This window comes from Lichenostomus cassidix, chromosome 15, assembly GCF_008360975.1.
Source record: "Lichenostomus cassidix isolate B80296 chromosome 15, HeHo_3.0, whole genome shotgun sequence".
Classification (NCBI taxonomy): Eukaryota; Metazoa; Chordata; class Aves; order Passeriformes; family Meliphagidae; genus Lichenostomus; species Lichenostomus cassidix.
This window is the reverse complement of record NC_139496.1, coordinates 10,282,322-10,299,744: the sequence shown is the minus strand read 5'-3', so window position 1 is coordinate 10,299,744 and position 17,423 is coordinate 10,282,322. Positions and strand designations below refer to the sequence as shown.

The following is a 17,423-nucleotide window of genomic DNA, read 5'->3' as shown; positions in this document are numbered from 1 at the left end:
AGCTTGGGAGATTTCCCTGGCCTTCTCTGCTCAGCCCCATTCCTTCCCCTTCCCATATCTCCATGGCTGGCGGCTGCACCTTTCTATACATCCATTTCTCTATAAGATGGATTTATCAAATACAAACCCCATGTCACTGAAATGAAATCATTTCATGCATGACCACCCTTTCCTTTTCTCTCTTTTCCTTTTTTTCCTTTTCTCCCTGTGGGCACTGAAACCTCTTCATCACTGCAAAGCCTGACCTGGGCTGGAAAATCCCACCAGTGCTGCAGCTGCAGAGAGTGCCAGGGATTTGCCACAGCCCTTGCTCCAGTGTGAGCCTCCAGGCGCTCTGCTGGTCTGAAACTGGGTCTGGTGTGACCCACAGTTCTTCCCTGTCACCCACACACAGCTCCCACCCCTTGGGTCCTCCTCTGTCCCCAAATCCCTGGCGGTGCCATCAGCTGGAAAACAGGGCTGGGTTTGATGCCTGGATTGAAGTCCGCTGGCATTCCCAGCAAAAGGAAGGGAGAAAGGCCAAATCCCAGGAGCCAGCTTGTGTTTGCAGCCTTGCTCGATGATTTTATAGGTGTGTGCAAAGGCACAGAGGTTGTGATGCCTGAAATCTGGCAGGAGCAGTGGGTCCTGCATCCGGAGCAGGGCTTTGGTGTGGATGAGCAGGCTGGACTACCAGCCCTGCCAGCATGGCCAGGCATAGTGCCCACGTCTGTGCCACCATCTCCTGGCAAAGGCCACGCGACCCTCTGCAGGACACCGGGTGCTGCAAAACTGGCTTCACCATCAGCCACTCGAGCTGAAAGCGCTGACAAACACGGGGAGTTTAAAAATAGCCGTTTTCTTCGCACGCGGCGGGAACACTTTCCCTGCCAGCGCAGCGGGGACTGCAGGAAGGGCTTACAAAAAATAATGCAAGTGGCAAAAAAACTCTGTTAAAAACTGTACTGGTGTTTGAGGCAGGCTGAAATGAGTCCCCAGTCTGGAGGCAGTGAGGCTGGGGTTCCACCGATGACCTGTTTAACTCTTCATGTTTAATTTATGTCTCGTCGTTAATGGAAGAAGAAGCAGCTGCTGCCCAGCCCCAGCTTGGGGCATCTCCGTTCACCTTCAAGTGGTGCCTGGGTGGGCAGAGGGGACACTGTGGGCTGCCTCTGGGGCTCCTCTGCTCTCTCTTGCCTGGGGCAGGGGAGGCTGTGACTTGCTGCTATGGGTTGCAGGGGCTCTCTGCTGCTGGGTCAGGTGCCCATCTCATACTGGGGGGCTGAAAATGCTCTGAGATGCACAGGCAGTGATGAGAAAATGGGTTTTCTCTGCTACTAACATCAAATTCCAGCAGAGCATCATCCTGCTGGAACTTGATGGCACTTCGGCAATGGGCTGGTTGTACTGAATTTATCTCTGTGCCCACGTGTGTTGGAGAGTGACTGGAACAGAAAGGGGCAGGAAGCTGAGATTTGAGCTACATTACTGTCAGGATGAAGAATTAGCTACTGCCCAGCAAGAGAAATATTTTTGCATTAAGAAAGATTTCACAGTTAAAGAGCTCCTGCTGCATTAATCTGTGGGTCAGCTGGAGCTGCCTTACAACCCCCTGCCCACCAAGGCTGTGCAAGTGTAACACCAATCTGTAATAGCATGTAAATGTAACAGGACTTATTCTCCACAGCTGCAGCCAGCAGAGCAGCCCTGCTCTGCCAGAGTGGGTATGGACATGGCTGCTGCCCAGAGGGTGCAGGAGGCAGTTTGGGATTTGGGCAGATCTACCCCTGAGGCTGGTGCTTCAACTCAGGGAACTTATTGCCTATAAAGCATTTGCCCTCTTCAAATTCCCCTGCTCTGATCAGGGCCTGGCCAGGATTTTTACAAAGGGGACAAGCAAGACAAGTGGCTTCAGCACTTCTTCAAAGGGATGGGGTTTTTATTTTCCAGAAAACTTCAAGACTGGGAACTTAGAGAAAATAAAACCCCAAAGCAACGAAGGACAGCAGTGCCCACATGTTGCCTGCCCTTCCCTGTGTGTGGCACAGACTCCATGGTTATCCCTCACTGCCCACCCCATCCCTGTCTTTGTCTGCCCATCAGCCACACATCTCTGCACCTGCAGGGACAGAGCTAAAGGCAGCATGTGCCAGTGGCAGGTTTGGCTCCTGCTATGTGCTGCCTTGGAACAGTAGTTACTACCCTGCTGCCCTCAGGACCTCCCCACGAGTGCTTTTTTCCACCCAGAACCCCAATTTCCCCATCCTTCCAAGTTGGCTTGGATGCTCAAGGGCTCTGGGCACAGGAGCTGTGCAGTGGGGACGGGTGGGTTAATTTTGCAGTGGAGGCTTGTGGTCCAAAGCACTGGCTGCTGGCTCTCTGGGCTGTGAATGCCACCCAGGGCACATCCATCCCTGACTGACGGAAACTGAAAAGCAGCACCCTGAGGACCTATGGCTCCCCTGCCCCCTACTCGCCGCTGGCTGCCACCACCAACCCTTAGCCTACACTGCCACCAGGTTTGTCCTTCATGGAGCAGAGGACAGAGGGTCTCACCTTGCCTTCCCAGTGTGGAAAAGCAGGCAGTGGAGCCCATGGACACAGCCTGTCCCTGCTTGCAGAGCTGGTGCTGGGACTCAGCCACTGCCCTGCTCCCCCCACTCACCCTCCCCACCACTTTGGTATTGATTTGACCTGAACTCCCTTTAATGTGCTGTGATTTCTTTCAATTAGGCTTTGAGCGAGGCCTCTGCAACGTTCAATAGAACTGGAGCAGTGCCTGGACCAGCACGGCCCAGAGGGAGATGCTTGCAGATGCTCCCCATCCCTGACATCCTATCCCCATCCATGCCCTATTTTCCCCATGTCCCATGAGGATAATTCCATTGCTTAAAGGTTGCTTCTTGCCCCCTCTGCATCTCCTAGCTCTTTGCATCCACTGGACTGGTGGCTGTGCCACCCCAGCCCACAGGACAGATTTCAGTGTGTCCCCTGCTCTGTGCAGGAGCAGCTCCTCTACAAACAGGAACTGAACTGACCCTCTGCACTCCTCATCTTCACATCCCCAGCAAAGTTTTCTCATTTCTCCTTGGTGGCTGTCATCTCCTCAGGGATGTACTTAGCCAAGTCAGGGCTCGGTGTCACATTGTTTCCGGCAAACTAATGGGCAGGGTGCTTGTTTCCAGAGATTGTGTGGAGCAGAAATCCCTGCCCTTCATCTCCAGCTGCAATTACCGAAGCCAAGTCGATGCAGTTGATGGTAATAGGATGGTAACACTGTCTGAATTTGTATTTAATGCTGATTCCAAGGGTCTATAATCTTCATCAGCACCACATGACTTTTTATAGAACAGAAAAATGTGAGAGCGGTTAATGAGCTGTAATTCTGGAGAGCTTCTGCCTTGATTGGGACTAATTATTTTCTTTATAAAAATAATTAACCATCCACACAACCTACAGAGTGAAAGGCATGTGGCATTAATTAAACCATGCGGTATTTTCACTGCACCTTTATCTCCTGTTTCCCAGCACATCCCAAATAGACGGTCACACACTGCGGAAAGCCAGGCTGGGCACAAGCTGCCATCATGTGAGGGCTTGTGCTGGGCACAAAGGGCAGGTCTTGGGTGATGGGGCTGCCTCCAGATCCCAAATCCACAGCCTCTTGGCCCTGCATGTACTGTGAAACTCCTCATTTGGCTGGTTAAGGATGGTTTTGGGGCAATAAGGTGATGGTGCTCATGCGTGGGCTTTGTGGGGACACTGGGGGTGTCAGCGGAGCAGCCAGTGGGACCCTGGCAGGGCTCAGGGATCTGTGCTGTGTGCTGTCATTTGCTGTGAGACATCAGGATATCCCAAAATTGAGGTGGTCACTTTGTACAGACCAAATCTTTGTTCTCCAGCACTCTAAGATTCCAGGATGAGTCCCAGGCAAATGTGCCCCAGCACTGGGGCTGTGCGTGCTTAGACACACACTTACATAATACATAATTGTTAACAAAACTAATTCCTCTATTTTCCTGGAGGTATTCTGAGAACTAATGAATATATTTGCATAATCTTGATTTTGTTTATGAATAATTCTGGATTATCCAAATGTGAATAACACCAGGGCTTTGCCAGTCTAGATTGCCTTTCAGCTGAGGATAGCAAAGCATTTTACAAATATTAGTTCAGCCTCACAAATCCCAGCAAGCAATAAAATTATTATTACACCCAATTAAAGATGGATAGGATGGAAACCGAAATGATTCTCTGCAGCCCATTCTGGCAGGGTCTGCCATGGGGACCCACCTGCCTTTTCCAAACCTTTCCTGTAGGAAGCAGCAAGCTGACAAATATCTCTATCCTTCTTTTTTGGGATGATTTAAAACAGTGTTCAGAGGTGCAGGGTGGTGTGGGTGGCTGGGAAAAGACCTGAGAGCAGGGGACCTCTGCTCCTCATGGTGTCACAGAGCCCTCCTGGTCCCACATGGCCATGGCAGAATAGTTCTGGGCATCACAGAGAGGTGGAATTTCAGGAGACAAGTTCCAAACAGGACAATGTCCAGGGAATTCACCCTCACCAGATCCTGCCTGGTTGGGGACACCCATTTGGATGTACCCATGGGTCTGTCCTAGGGGAGGCTGAGCAATTTTTAATGGTGGAGTCATTTCAAGATGAGCCCTTGGGATCACTGTACCATAGCCACAGGCTACCGAACACCTTGCCTGTGTTCTGGCATGTGGGATGGCTCAGGGGCTGGTTGATTAACAGCCTGAGGGTGACCTGAGTGTCCCTGTCCCCAGCCTGGATGGATGGATGGGACAGCAGCCAACCACAGTCATTCCCAGGGTAGCTCCACAGGCAGGTGGCAGCTTTGTGAACAGGTTGTGGTTTTGGAGTTTTCCAAGTGTTGGGACCTCCAGTGTGTTTCCCCCTCTTCTTCCAGTGGCAATTCAAAAGAAGCAAATTAAGGGAGAGGAGGTAAAAGCTTTATGTGAGTGGCAAAGGCAGCATTGCTGCTCCAAGTGGATCTTCTCCAGCCATCTTCTCTTTGCTTCTTCCAACATGCCTAATTATTAATTCATTTTTAAAGTGATCTCTCAGCACACCCAGGAGCTCCAGATAACTGTGTGCTTACAATTCCCCATTCGATTAAAATTTAACGAGTTGTTATTGGCAAATACAGTATTTCACTGCTGTTTGCCGTGCCAAATAGCACAGGGTTTGGACAATGGAGGGAACGGACACATCTGATGGTCCCTGGAGCAGGGGCTGGCACTGTGCAGCCCCTTGGGTGTGAAGGTGCTCTCCAGCGTGGTAGTGCTAAAGCACTTATTTTCTAGGACATCACTGAGTTCATATTTTGTTAAACCCTTCCTAAAACATTAAGCATCATCCTCTGGTGCTCCTCAGCTTCTGGCTCCCCAAGCGCTGCTGGGAAGTGCCTAACCACAACTGCTGGGCTCCCTCCCAGCCCCTGGTCCTGACCATTGCCCAGCTTGGTTTTGCCCTGGGCTGCTTGTGGCCAAGTGCTTGATGGCAAACAGCTCAGATCCAGATTTTTCCTAACCACAAGCTCTGCAAAGGCTGTTTCAGGTTGCCCCCATGCCTAGCTGCCAGCTCACCCCCTTCATGGATGCTCCAGATTGTCTGGGAGTGACAGCAAGGACAGGAGTCTGGAGTGCTGTTTGAGGCCAGCTGGGAGGAGAGTGGCTGTGGGGCTCTGGTGGGGTTTAGCATAAGCTTTCAGTCCCAGTGCTCTGGGTCACTCAGGAGTCCCCCAAAACCGGGATCAGGGTTGTGCCAGATTGCTGTGCTGTGGGGCAGCAGGGCCATGTCAGCCCTATTGTCTGCATTTGCAGGCACCTGAAACAGCCAAGGCTCCTCTCTTCACATTTCCTGATTGAGGAGAAAACTGGCTCCTGTACAGACATGGGAACCCGCAGGGTATTTGTCCAAGGAGGGGGATTTGAGGACAGGAAAGGCACAGGATTGTCCCCCTGAGAGCAAGCCTGAGCTGGCAGTGTGCAGGTGCTGACGGGCAGGAAGCTCCGCAGGGACCTCAGAGCCGGCAGCGTGGGAGGCACAAGATGCTGTAGAAACCGTTCGAGATGGGGCAGTGGTCCAGGTTTTCTTTAGAAACAATGTGACCATGTGCCATATTCCTCAGGTTTCTCGCTGGTGTCGCTGGCAGGCAGTCAGCACGGCCATCCTGCATTGCTGGCAGTGAGGGAAAGGGACACCGAGCCCTGCAAGGTGCTCAGGAAGGAAGTGGGACAGGGCATGGGGCTGCCGGGGAGGAGGAGACCCAGCCATGGGGACAGGGACAGGCTGTGCTCAGTGTCACCCCTGACCCTGCCTAAGAAGGATGATCCATGGAGGGAGGCATTGCTTTTCCCGGTGGAGTTTTTCCCTCTGCAGGGATTGTCCATCCCATGCAGCACAGCAGGAGCTGCCGCCGCTGCCAGCTGGTGCCCGGGACAGAGCCCTCCCCGTGGGCTGCCACCTCACAGCATCCCCCGGAGCATCTGGCACTGATCCTGCGCTGCCACCGGGGCCTCTTCCAGCAGGGAAGCTCCTCTGTTCTGATCCAACCATGCATGGTAAATCAACTGCTGGAAAATAAAGAGCCAAGCTGCTTTTTTGGCCCGGGATGTGTTGAGAGCGGTCGTTAAACCTTTCTGGAGTCCCAGAAGGAAAAAGGAGCCACATCCAGGCTTGTGGCAGGACTCAGGGCTCCCGGGAGCAGGAGGGGGAGGAGAGTCACGACTGGCAAAAATTTGATGAAAAATGTATAGTACAGAATTGTATTTCTCTTCTGTGTTGAAACTGCCTCAAGAAAGCCACGTGCCTTTCTGCAGCTGGTGCCTCTGCTGATGCACAGAAAAAAATAGCGGGGAGAAGATTAAAATTGAACTGGCTTGGAGTCTGTGTAATCAAGGAAAATATCTCGGTGATTTGCTATTATAATTTTCAATAACAAACTGCAGGGCTCCTGCTGCACTAATAAGAACGGGTTGAATGAGGTGGGGAAAGAACCTGCCATGGGGTGTTTGTGTGTGTGTGGGTGTGCTTGTGGGAAGCATTTACAATGTTCCCCATCTCCTAATTTTGAAGAGGTATTTTTAGTGCGTATTTCAAAGAGCTTTACATAAACACATCTGCTGGAGTTTTTGTGGGAAATGTCTTTACAACACTCTTTTCTGTCCCCTCCCTCTCCTGGGACAAGGGAATGGTCTGACCATTTTCTTTTTCAATCAGATGAGCAAAGCCAGAGAGCAAGAGAGAAAATCAAAGGCTCATTTTGCCGTTGCCAAAAGGCTTCTCAGGCCAGGGTGATTTTAGAAAGGGTGGATTTTAGAAACACTTTGAGGAGTGATCTGAGGAGCTCAGATCACCCTCGCCAGAGCCCAGGGCATAAGCACACGAGATGTGGCTGTGGCAGAGAGCCACAGGGATGTGGGAAAGCAGGGATCCTGACCCCCCACTGCCCTCTCCTGCACAGTCAAAACCTCCAGGTGAGGAAGGGAGAGGAAAGATGAGGTATTCTGTCATCTGTCCATGCACTTTTTGCACATTACTTAGGAGAAGTGGTGAGAACATCCCTGGAGCAAGTGGCTGCAGGCACAGGAGTTTCTCCAGCCTCCCCTCAGGATGCCTCTGTCCCAATGTTCCCAGTCCCAGGCAAGGTATCTTTCCTTCGTCATTTAATGCCACTGAGATATTCACAACTTTTAGGCTCATAAGAGATGTTTTAACCTTTTTTATTTGGAGGCTTTGGTCAGCTGAAGCCACTCCTGCCTTTTCACTGGGGGCTGTAGAGATGATGGGAATGTGAAGCCAGCCAGGGCTGAAGCAGAGAACATAGTAAAGTTTCTGTATTGGCCAAATGCTCTGTCCTGACCTTGGAAGTGCTGCCAGTGCAGTTCTGCCAAGTGCACTCAGTGCCCAGGGCCTCTGAAGTGGTTGTGCATCCAGCACCCAACCCAGCTGTGTGCGCAAAGGAAAATAAAGGATATTAAAAAAAAAAAAGCTTGGTTAGCATGATCCAGCCCCAGTTTGCTTACACTGCTGCTTGCAGGGCAGTGGGAAGGGCACAGGGGCTGCACAAGGCCACCAAGGGCTGGAACTGCTGCAGCCCATCCTGCAGAGGTGAGGGACAATGAGACTGCATGGGGAGATGGTTTGGTGCCAGGGTCTGGCAGCTGAAAGGTCACTAGGAAGAAAATTTTCCTGCTTTTGTCTTCTCTTGAGAAGAGTTACTGCGGGGAAAAGGCTGATTGACGAAAGCTTTGTGGCAGGAGACTGCTGCGGGGCTGGGGCAGCTGGGCTGGGACACGGGAGCCTGTGGGCAGGGGAGGGCAGTGCCCAGCCCCCGGATGGCAGCGCACAGGGAATGTCAAGAGCACACCAAACCCGCGCTGACTGCTGTCACTGCGGGGCCGGGGGGGAACGGGTGTCGCTGGGCTCAGCTCCCGCAGCGGCTTGCGTCACCAAGTGCCACATTTCACGGCCCGATGAGGTGGCACTTGGCCGTGGCACAGAGCATGGCAGGTCGGGATGGAGGGATGGGCATGGTTTGGGAGTTAGCTCTGCCCCCTGAGGCAGCAAATGCCTTGTGCCTTTGTCCTGTCCTCTGCGGACAGTGCCAGGATCCATCTGGGGGCAGGAAGGGCAGTGCTTAACTTTTCTCCATAGTGTCCCCACAAACTGGGGGGCAAAAACTGCCATGAGCCCAAAAAGCCCTCCTGGACCAGAGACTGCTGGGACAGGAAGGGACAGGGGCAGCCAGCTGTGGTGGGAGTCTGCACAGGGCATTTCTGCAGTGAGCTGGTGGCAGGTTGCCCACAGGTGCCTTACTGTGGGGGATGTCGCATCAGGAGCAGCACAGCTGCTTCTGGACAGGTCTGATGGATAGGCTGGATTTCTGCATGGGAGAAAGAAAGGAAAAAGAAACTTGAGTGCAAGTGATTGAATTGCCAAGTGGAAATGGAGAAACTTGGAGGGCAGGTGGGATGGGTGGGCAACTGCCCTGTCCTGGTCTGACTGCCTGTGACCAGGAGTGCATCCTTAGGGACAAATGTGCAACCAAGACCCTGGGGAGAGAGGCTGTGGTGCTCTCTCCAGTGCTGGAGCAGTGCTTCCCCCCAGCAGGGCATCCTTCCTGCCTCCTCTGGCACATCCCCTGGGCTGTGAGTCCTGTCCTTCCAGCAGCATCCTGCTGAGCATCCTTGCTGCTCTCCCTGGGCCAGCTCCAGCAAAAACACCCACAGAGGCTTTTTCTTTCCTGCTGCAGGCACAAGCAGCAGGGAAGGTGGGATAATCCCTCCTTTGAGGCCACAGTGATCATTCACACCAAACTGCATCACTTTTATATCAGTCATGAAAGACACGAAAGACAATAAGAAAAGAAAATGTTTTTTTATATATATATTCAATCAATGTCTATGGAGCTCCACACCAGGGGATTACCAGCCAGTTTAGAGTGTTAGTGACTCACAGCATCCATCAGAGAACATTTGGTTGAATGGAAGCCAGCCTTTGATGGAATTGGAGAATAATTATTTCCATCAATAATTACTTCCAAGCCCAGAAGAAATGCTTCCTGGCATGTTGCAGGACAGGAGTCCTTGATTGCCTCGAGGCCAATATGTTTTGACCCCAGGACCTGGAAATCCCATTAGTGGGAGCAGAGTCTGGGTGACAAGGATGTCGCCTGCCGTGCCCAGGTCCTGGCAGCAGTGTTCCAGCCTGCTGCCAGCCTGGGGAGGAATCCTCCTGCCTCTGCTGCTGGAGCGCATCCAGCTCAGGCTTTGCACAGGTCATTAATTTGGGGACGTTTTTAATGGATCCTAATGATTGAGCCTCAGAAGGCTGTTCTTAAAAGGGGCTCAGGAAAGGCCACAAGCCAATTAGCTGCACACAGAAAGCGATTAACCATGTAGCTTCCTGGATGGGTAAAAATAATGGAGATCTTGGGAAGTGACTGGGGGATTTATTACAAGCAGACTTTTAAAAGCAAGAGGGTCTTTTCACCTCCCGCATGTTGTGGGGCAGAAATATTTCACCCAGCTTCCCCCCATTAATCCCTGTCCTTTGTATTTGGCTGTGCATATCCTTAAATGTTCAGGCATTACAAAATGGGCTTCAAGGTGAAATCAGCTATTAGAGAAAGTGGGAATTTGTTGAGGGAGAAAACATGGGTGGAAAGAGACAGGTGACCCTTCTGCAGGTGCTCCTGTGCCTACTCCAACCCCAAAAAGTGTTCCTCATGGCTGAGGCAGGCAGCAGAATCTTCCCTGGGGCATGCAAAACTCTAGCCATGGCTAACTGGGTTTTTTTAACATCACATGCTCCTCAACCACCCTCTTGCCCCCATTTAACCCCCAGATGTGCAGCACACACCTGGCCCTGGCCCCTTGTTCCCATCCCCACAGCCTATGGGTGACAGCTGTGGTGCTCTCTGCAGCTAAAGGTGTGGCTGCAGGGCTGGCAGGGGAACATCCCAGCCTCCCCCTGCTCTGGTGGGATCCACATGGCCTGGGGGCTTCAGAGCTGCTTTCCAGGGAGAGGAGATAGGTCTGGTGGCAGACACAGGACTTTGCAGAGCTGACCCTAAAGTGGCTCCCACAGCCCAACCCTGGGATTGGCTTTAAAACGACAATGGGAGGACATGGGGACACTTTCAGCGGCAGCTGAGCCAAATCCACAGCCAGGTTGGCCTGGACATGCCCATGCTTGCTTTATCTATTCAAATAATGCTCTGGGTGACATGAAACCACAGCATTTTCAGCACCCCTGCTGGGTACGGTTTATGGCTTTTCATTAATCTTTTCATTCTTTGAAATAAACATCTGCAGGGCCTGGAAACCTATTTACTTTCCTCCCGAGCGTCTGCACGCAGACTTGTTTGGGTTTGTTTTCTCCATTTGGCTTCTTTTCTCCATTTCAGCTTGCACAAGCCCCAGTGTTTCTTAGAAACCACTCACTCTAGAATTTCCCTGTCTTTACTCTGCTCCTTGCAAGCTCTCAGAGCTCTTGCAGGCACTGACCTGGCCCAGGTGATTCCCCTTAGCTCTGCTGGGCTGTCACAACATGGTCAGGTCAGGCTTTCAGCAGGACCAGGTGTGTTCACTAGGCCAGTCACCTTATTTGTAGGAGTGAGGAAGAGGGTTACTCCCTGGCTGCCAAAAGCTTGCTTCCAGTCAAGGAAGAGGATGTGTGGAAAGGTGTTTATTGAGGCAATAGCAGGTTTGGAAAATGATATTTGAAATGCAAAGGGATTTGTTTTCTCTCAGAGTGCAAAATGTGTGCTGTCTCTGCAGAGCTGGTGGTCTAAACCCCACAATGCAGGAGAAGATGTCCTGACTAGCTCCTGTTTTCACTTCCCAATTTATTGGATCTGGCCCTGTGCTGCTCCTTGGCTGCATGATGCTTGTGGCATCTCTGCCTGAGCAATGAGCACAGCATGCCTGGGCTGGGGTGCAGCTTGGCTTGGAAATGGGGCATTCCAGAGCCTTACAAGAGCATTTCCCACTGCAAGGCTGAGCACTGAGAGCAACTTGCAGCTCTCCTTCTCAGCAGCACAGGTCCTACCTGCAAAAAAGGAAAGCAGATTCCCCAGGGTGTGGGGAATGACCCCAGCTGAAGGGACAGCTCCTGATGGCCCTTTCTCTCCTCTTGCCCCAGCAGTGGGACACTCAGCTGCCTGCCGTACCCCGCAGAGGACAGACGTCCCGAGAAGCTGAGCAGCTGCGTGGTCAGGGAGCACTCCACCACCAATGGTTGTGCGAAGGGGAGGGAGAGACGAGACCATGCCCACCGCAGGTCACGCAGGTAGGAGCCAGGGACGCGAGTGGGGCCACCCTGGAGCGGGAGAGTGGCAGGGGAGGTGTCTCTAGCTGTTCACTCAGTCCCTCAGTGTCTGTGAGAGCTGGGGGTGTCTTAAATGGCTGTGTGTGCACAGAAAATGTGTGTGATTGTATGAAATCCCTGTGCGTGTTTGCAGGGAGAAACCTGCAGTTCATTTCTACACCAGGGCTTGCTCTTACAGCCTCATTGTGAGCCTTTCAAGACCTGCCAGCACTCCTCTGCTCTACCAGGTCTGCTGGGAATCGCCCTCAGCAATTCCCCTCTCCCCATGCCTAGATCAGCCCAGCAGCATTGCCTTCATTAGGACACAGCCTCGTTATCAGCTTGTCGTTAGTCCCTGACCACTTGAGAGGGGAAAAATGAATGAAACTCTGTCAATGAAGCAGCTGGGGTCTCTGAGCCCTGCCTGCTCAACTGTCTCTGGGATTAAAGCCTCTCCGTTTGGTTAAAGATGCTGGAAAGAAAGAGCAAGAAAGCACATTTCATATCTTCAGATTTCAGGCCAACCGGAACAATAATCTAAAGCACATTTTTAATTAGACTTTGATTACAATCACGGAGGAACAATTGAAGTCAGATCAGCGCATGGGGGAAAGCTGCCACATCAAAGACAAAAGACTTTATCTGGGGAGAGGGAGAAGGGCTCTGCAGAAACCGCCTGTGGCTGCATGGTCAGATGTTCCTCCCCTGTGGTGGTCCCTGGGGGCATCTCTGGGCAGGTGTCTGAGCTTAGTGACAATGACATATCCTGAAAAATGCATGACTTCTGTCTGCATTGGGGTAGAAGACCCACTGAGCCACATCCTCAGTGCTGCTGCTGGGCCCTGAAATCCCTGTGAGGAGAAAGAGACCGAGGAGGAGTATTGGGTGTTCCAAAGGGTCATGCTGTGGTTGCACACTGGATTTACTGCGCCAGAAGCACTCATTATTCACAGCTCACAACTGAAGCATTAGCTTGCAGTTTCATTTTGCAGAGCTTTTCTTTCCCAAAGTGTATTAAAAGCACTAAGCAATTGAGTTTTTATAGTGTAATTTCAGTGGTAATTCAAGTCCTGGGTGATCAAGTGTTGAGGGGCAGCAGAGTTTGAGTGTCCACCCCAAAGTGCTGTTTGCTCTGCATTAGGACTTTTATTAGCAATAATGTTTGTTCTTGCTGCAGAAAATTGCTCAATTTTTGGCCTGTTTCTGTAGTGACGATCTCACAGCATTTTCCAACCGTGGGACTGCTTCCACCCATTCCCTGCTCCTGGCTGTTCCCAGTGGGAGGGTGAGAAATGGGGAAACTGAGGCACGAACCCAGCAGCCTCAGTGATTTTTCAGATGCCCTGGGGAGCCCACTGTGCCCCCACAAACCTTGGTCCTGCATCTGTTTGGGGATTCAGAGAGATCTGTGGATCTGTTTGGCGATCCATGAGCTGATCTGGGGATGCCACCACGCTGCCACCAGCTGCCTCTATCTTTACAAGCATTTGCTTTAGTTAATGAGTAGCCACAGAGTATCTGTCATTTTTTTTCAGCCCAGTGCCCTGAATTAATTAACCACGGTATTTGCTTTTCATTGAAACATAATGTGATTCAGCATCATATGTTTAAAAAAGAAATTAATTTGCAGGAGGGTTTATTTTCAAGGTTTAACAACTGTATAAGAGATGCATATCTCCTTCAATTACCGTAGTGTCTCAATAAATATATATATATTTCTAATCAATTGCTACTTAACACGTGTCAAGTCTTTATTATAGTTAGATGCATCTGGTTGCAATAATTACTGTATGCTAATTAAATGCCAATTAATTATTTAAAGCATATTTACAAAGAGCAACAAAACCTATAAATCTGTTTCAGAGTCGTTAACCTCAGCAAACATATATTAAATAATCAGCATTGCTCTGGTGTGGCTGTCTTGTTATATCTCCATTAGATACCTCATTAAAACTGTGACCAAATAATTCGTTAGGGGGTAATGAGGCATCACCCACACCCCAGGTCCACCGTGAACACTGACCTTGCTGTCCCGTGTCCCTGAGCTGGGGATAGCAGAGAGTCACATGTGAGCGAATTCGGGGTTTATTTTTATTATTTTTAATGCTTATTGGGTCTTTTCGCCCATCCTCAGCCCTTCTTGTGATGGGGAGCGGCCACTGCCGGCCCGGGGGAAGAAGAAGAAGAAGAAATCTGGCCGCAAGAAGCGAAGGAGGTGAGGGAGCCATGGCGGCGTGAGGGGGACAGGCAGGGCACCCCTTAGCTGGGTGTGAGGGAATGGGTTGTGAGGGAGCCATGGCGGCATGAGGGGATGGGCAGGGCAGCCCTTGGCTGGGTGTGAGGGAATGGGTTGTGAGGGAGCGGTTTGTGAGGGAGCCACGGTGGTGTGAGGGGATGGGCAGGGCAGCCTGTGGCTGGGTGTGAGGGAATGGGTTGTGAGGGAGCCATGGCAGCATGAGGGGACGGGCAGGGCAGGCCGTGGCTTGGTGCAAGGAAAGAGGGTCATGAGGGAGCCATGGTGGCATGAGGGGATGGGCAGGGTAGCCGTTGGCTGGCCATGAGGGAAGAGGATCGGTGAAGGATGTGAGGGTGGCCATGGTGGTGTGTGGGGCCGGAGAGGATGGCAGCCCTTGGCTGGGTGTGAGGGAAGAGGGTTAATGAAGGCAGCCATGGTGGCAAGAGGATTGTGAGGGGGAAGGCAGGCCAGCCCTCAGCTGGGCATCAGGGAAGAGGATCAGTGAAGGATGGGAGGGTGGCCAGGGCAGTGTGTTGGGCAGGAGAGGATGGCAATCCTTGGCTGTAGTGAGAGAAGAGGGTCTGTGTAAGATGGAAGTGTGAAGGCCTGCAGGTTCCACTGCTCAGGGAGGTGCCACCATCTTCTCACCCTCCCCTCATGGCAGCAGAACTGGGCTGAGGCTCATCCCTTGGCTCATCCTTGGGCTCATCCTGCTCCCACCAGGAGTCCCCAGCCCCTCTCCACCCTGGAGGTGCTGCTGCTGGTGGGGTGAGTGTTGGGGTGGCCAGGAGGGCTGTGAGCAGCCCTGTGGTCCCTAATGCCCATCTGCCCCCTCAGGTCTCCTTCCTACAGCCCTTCACCTGTGAAGAAGAAGAAGAAGAAAAGCTCCAAGAAGCGAAAAAAAACCAGGTATTTTTCCCTTGAAAATGTAATTCCCTGCTGGCAGCAGGGGTTTGGAGAAGGGGTGGAAGGCACTGCTGCCTCGGGCTGCTGAGTCCAGCGGGCAGAAAGGGTGAGGCTCTGTGAATGCTGGGCAGCCAAGGGGAGGCATGGCCAGGGTCCCTCTGAGCTAAGAGGGCATGAAATGGGGTGCCCACCCAGTTCAAAGAGATAAACATGTGCTGCTGGGGTGTGGGGACAAAGAGATGTTTCCACCTTCCCCTTCTGAAGTCCATTTTTAATTCAAAGAGTCTGATTAAATTTTAAAATTGCAAATATTTCACTGTTTTCTCTCAGCTGTTAAACCAATATTTGAAGAGAACAGTGGATTCCGTCTCCCTAAGAAGGTTCATGTATTTATAATATATTGAACCAGAGAGAGAAGCTACCAAAAGTGAATAACAGGGTGAAAAGTTGAGTTTGTGTCTCTAAAGAGTGAGGGAGAAGGAGAGACAAGGATACAGGAACTTCTTTAAAACACTTTCTTCCCAAGGAGGGATCCTAGGGGTGCTCCAGGAGGCAAGACAGAGCATGATGCTGGTTTGGCTGTGAGACTGCTCTGGAGTTACACAGAGAGGATTTTTCCTTCAACTGCTATTTGGTCCTTCATACAGAAAACCAGGGAATGGACTCACCTCTGCATGCAGTGCATAACTGGAGGCAGTAGCAGAGAAAAAGGACCCACCTTTTCTCTGATAGGACATGTATCTTAATCTCTCTAAAGATTTGTTATCCTGACGATAGTTTGTAGAGTGTGCTGGTCCTTTCCACCACACCAGCATTTCTCAGCTGCTCCCTCACCAGCTGGCCAAAGGAGAGCTGGGGCCACTCTGCCCAGGTGGTGCATGAGGTCTTCTCTCAGTGCTTGGGCTGGGGCTAAACACTCTGTCTTGGATTCAAATTTCCAGTTTTGTGAGACCCTGTATTCAATGTACATATTTGTGTCTTGCAGGTTATCATCAAAGAAGAGAAGGCACAGGTAAGAGTTGAGCAGGTGTGGGTGGTCCCTTAGAAATAAGAGTTTAATGGTCTCTTCAAGATTGATATTCACTGAGTGGGGACAGAAGACATTTCTTCTCTGTTTCCTTGTGAAATCCCCTTGGCTCCCCCTATTCCATGTGGGTCTGGGGATTCTGAGTCAGTGACTCCCCCCCAGCTGTGTACTGGAAGAATTCTCCTAATTCCAGTACATGTGTACAATATCCAGAAGTATTCATGTTCTGTGTGGAAAATGGCAAAGTCACCAATTTGGCTGGGTTTTGGCCTAAGCCCATGGAGCAGAGTTGTCAGCAGGCACTCAGACCCTGTGCTGTGACAGAATCATGAATCCCTTTCATTTTTACTGCATGCTCTTGGGCAATCAAGCTGTAACATTGACGTGTGATTGTGCAGCTTTTTATCGGAACAGAAATCTCCGAATTAATTAGCCATTTCTTATTTAGTTCTTCAAGCCCCAAAAGTAAGAGAAAGGAAGAAAGAAAACACAAAAAACAGTAAGTAGTGATTCATGGAGTTCCCTGCTCTGCCTGCACAGTGTGGGGCTAGGAAGTGCTTGATGTGGTTGGGCCCCTGGAGCTAACACCTGCTGCACAGCCCTAAGCAATTCTCAGGATTATTTTGCAGCTAAAACAGGCAATTCTGGTTTTGCTGGAATGGAAAAGGGTTTGTAGAGGCTGGAGATCTTTCCTCTCCCTTTCTTGTGTAGCACCTCTTTCTGTACTATGTGTATCTCTGTCTCCTGGGAACACCAACTTGTGGCTTCTCACCTGCTTTCAGAGCAAGGAAACAGTCCTGGGGCTGAACCTTGGCACTGATCCCCTGGTTAGCTTTGCTGGGACTTGGGATACTGCCTGCACAGGCCATCTCTATTGCATGCAGGAAGCCAGTCTTCTTTTCTCTAAGCTTTCTTCATATTCAGTGGCACTGTTTCAGTTCAGTTTCCCCTCAAATTGGGCTGCCCTGCACCTAGAAACCTCGGTGGTGAAAGGGAGCTCTCCTAGATTATCTCTAAAAGGAAGCATCTCCCCAGCCTAACATAGTAGTACCCTAACAATGCAGTTAATGCTAAGATCCATGTCCTGCTAGTGTGCCCTGACCTCAGGGAACTAGAGCTGCTGGAATTGCTCTTTGGGGATAAAGCAGCCAAGGCATTTCAGCTTCATCTTTCTGCTGGCGAATCAGAGCTGAGCCACTCCCAATTTCTGCAAACCTTTTGCTCCCAGGCGTGGATCAGATGGATCCCATGAGGATTTTTGTATAATCACGCCGCTTTGACTTATCTTTGCATTGAGCAACTGGCTATCTAAATCACACAGGACCAGTTTTTCCTTCTGTAGGAAGGGAAAACAAACTGGAGGGGGTGAAGAGCAAACAGGGGGGTTTTCACACAAATCCACCATGAGTGAAAGATGTTCGGTGTTGCTGATTTAA

At 51.1% G+C, this 17,423-nt stretch overlaps 1 protein-coding gene across 5 annotated transcripts in view; it reads left to right on the top strand.

Moving 5' to 3' along the window:
- SRRM4 (serine/arginine repetitive matrix 4) overlaps positions 1-17,423 on the top strand; it is a 44,895-nt gene that overhangs the window by 6,447 nt on the left and 21,025 nt on the right. For 3 of the 5 annotated variants that reach the window (XM_085076117.1, XM_085076118.1, XM_085076115.1), the window contains exons 2-6: positions 11,654-11,800; positions 13,953-14,033; positions 14,892-14,963; positions 15,946-15,972; positions 16,436-16,486. In XM_085076117.1, the coding sequence (XP_084932243.1) occupies positions 11,654-11,800; positions 13,953-14,033; positions 14,892-14,963; positions 15,946-15,972; positions 16,436-16,486 (378 nt within the window). Of the gene's footprint in view, positions 1-11,653; positions 11,801-13,952; positions 14,034-14,347; positions 14,402-14,891; positions 14,964-15,945; positions 15,973-16,435; positions 16,487-17,423 lie in introns of those variants that run through there. The other 2 variants (XM_085076116.1, XM_085076119.1) reach the window with 2 other exon arrangements.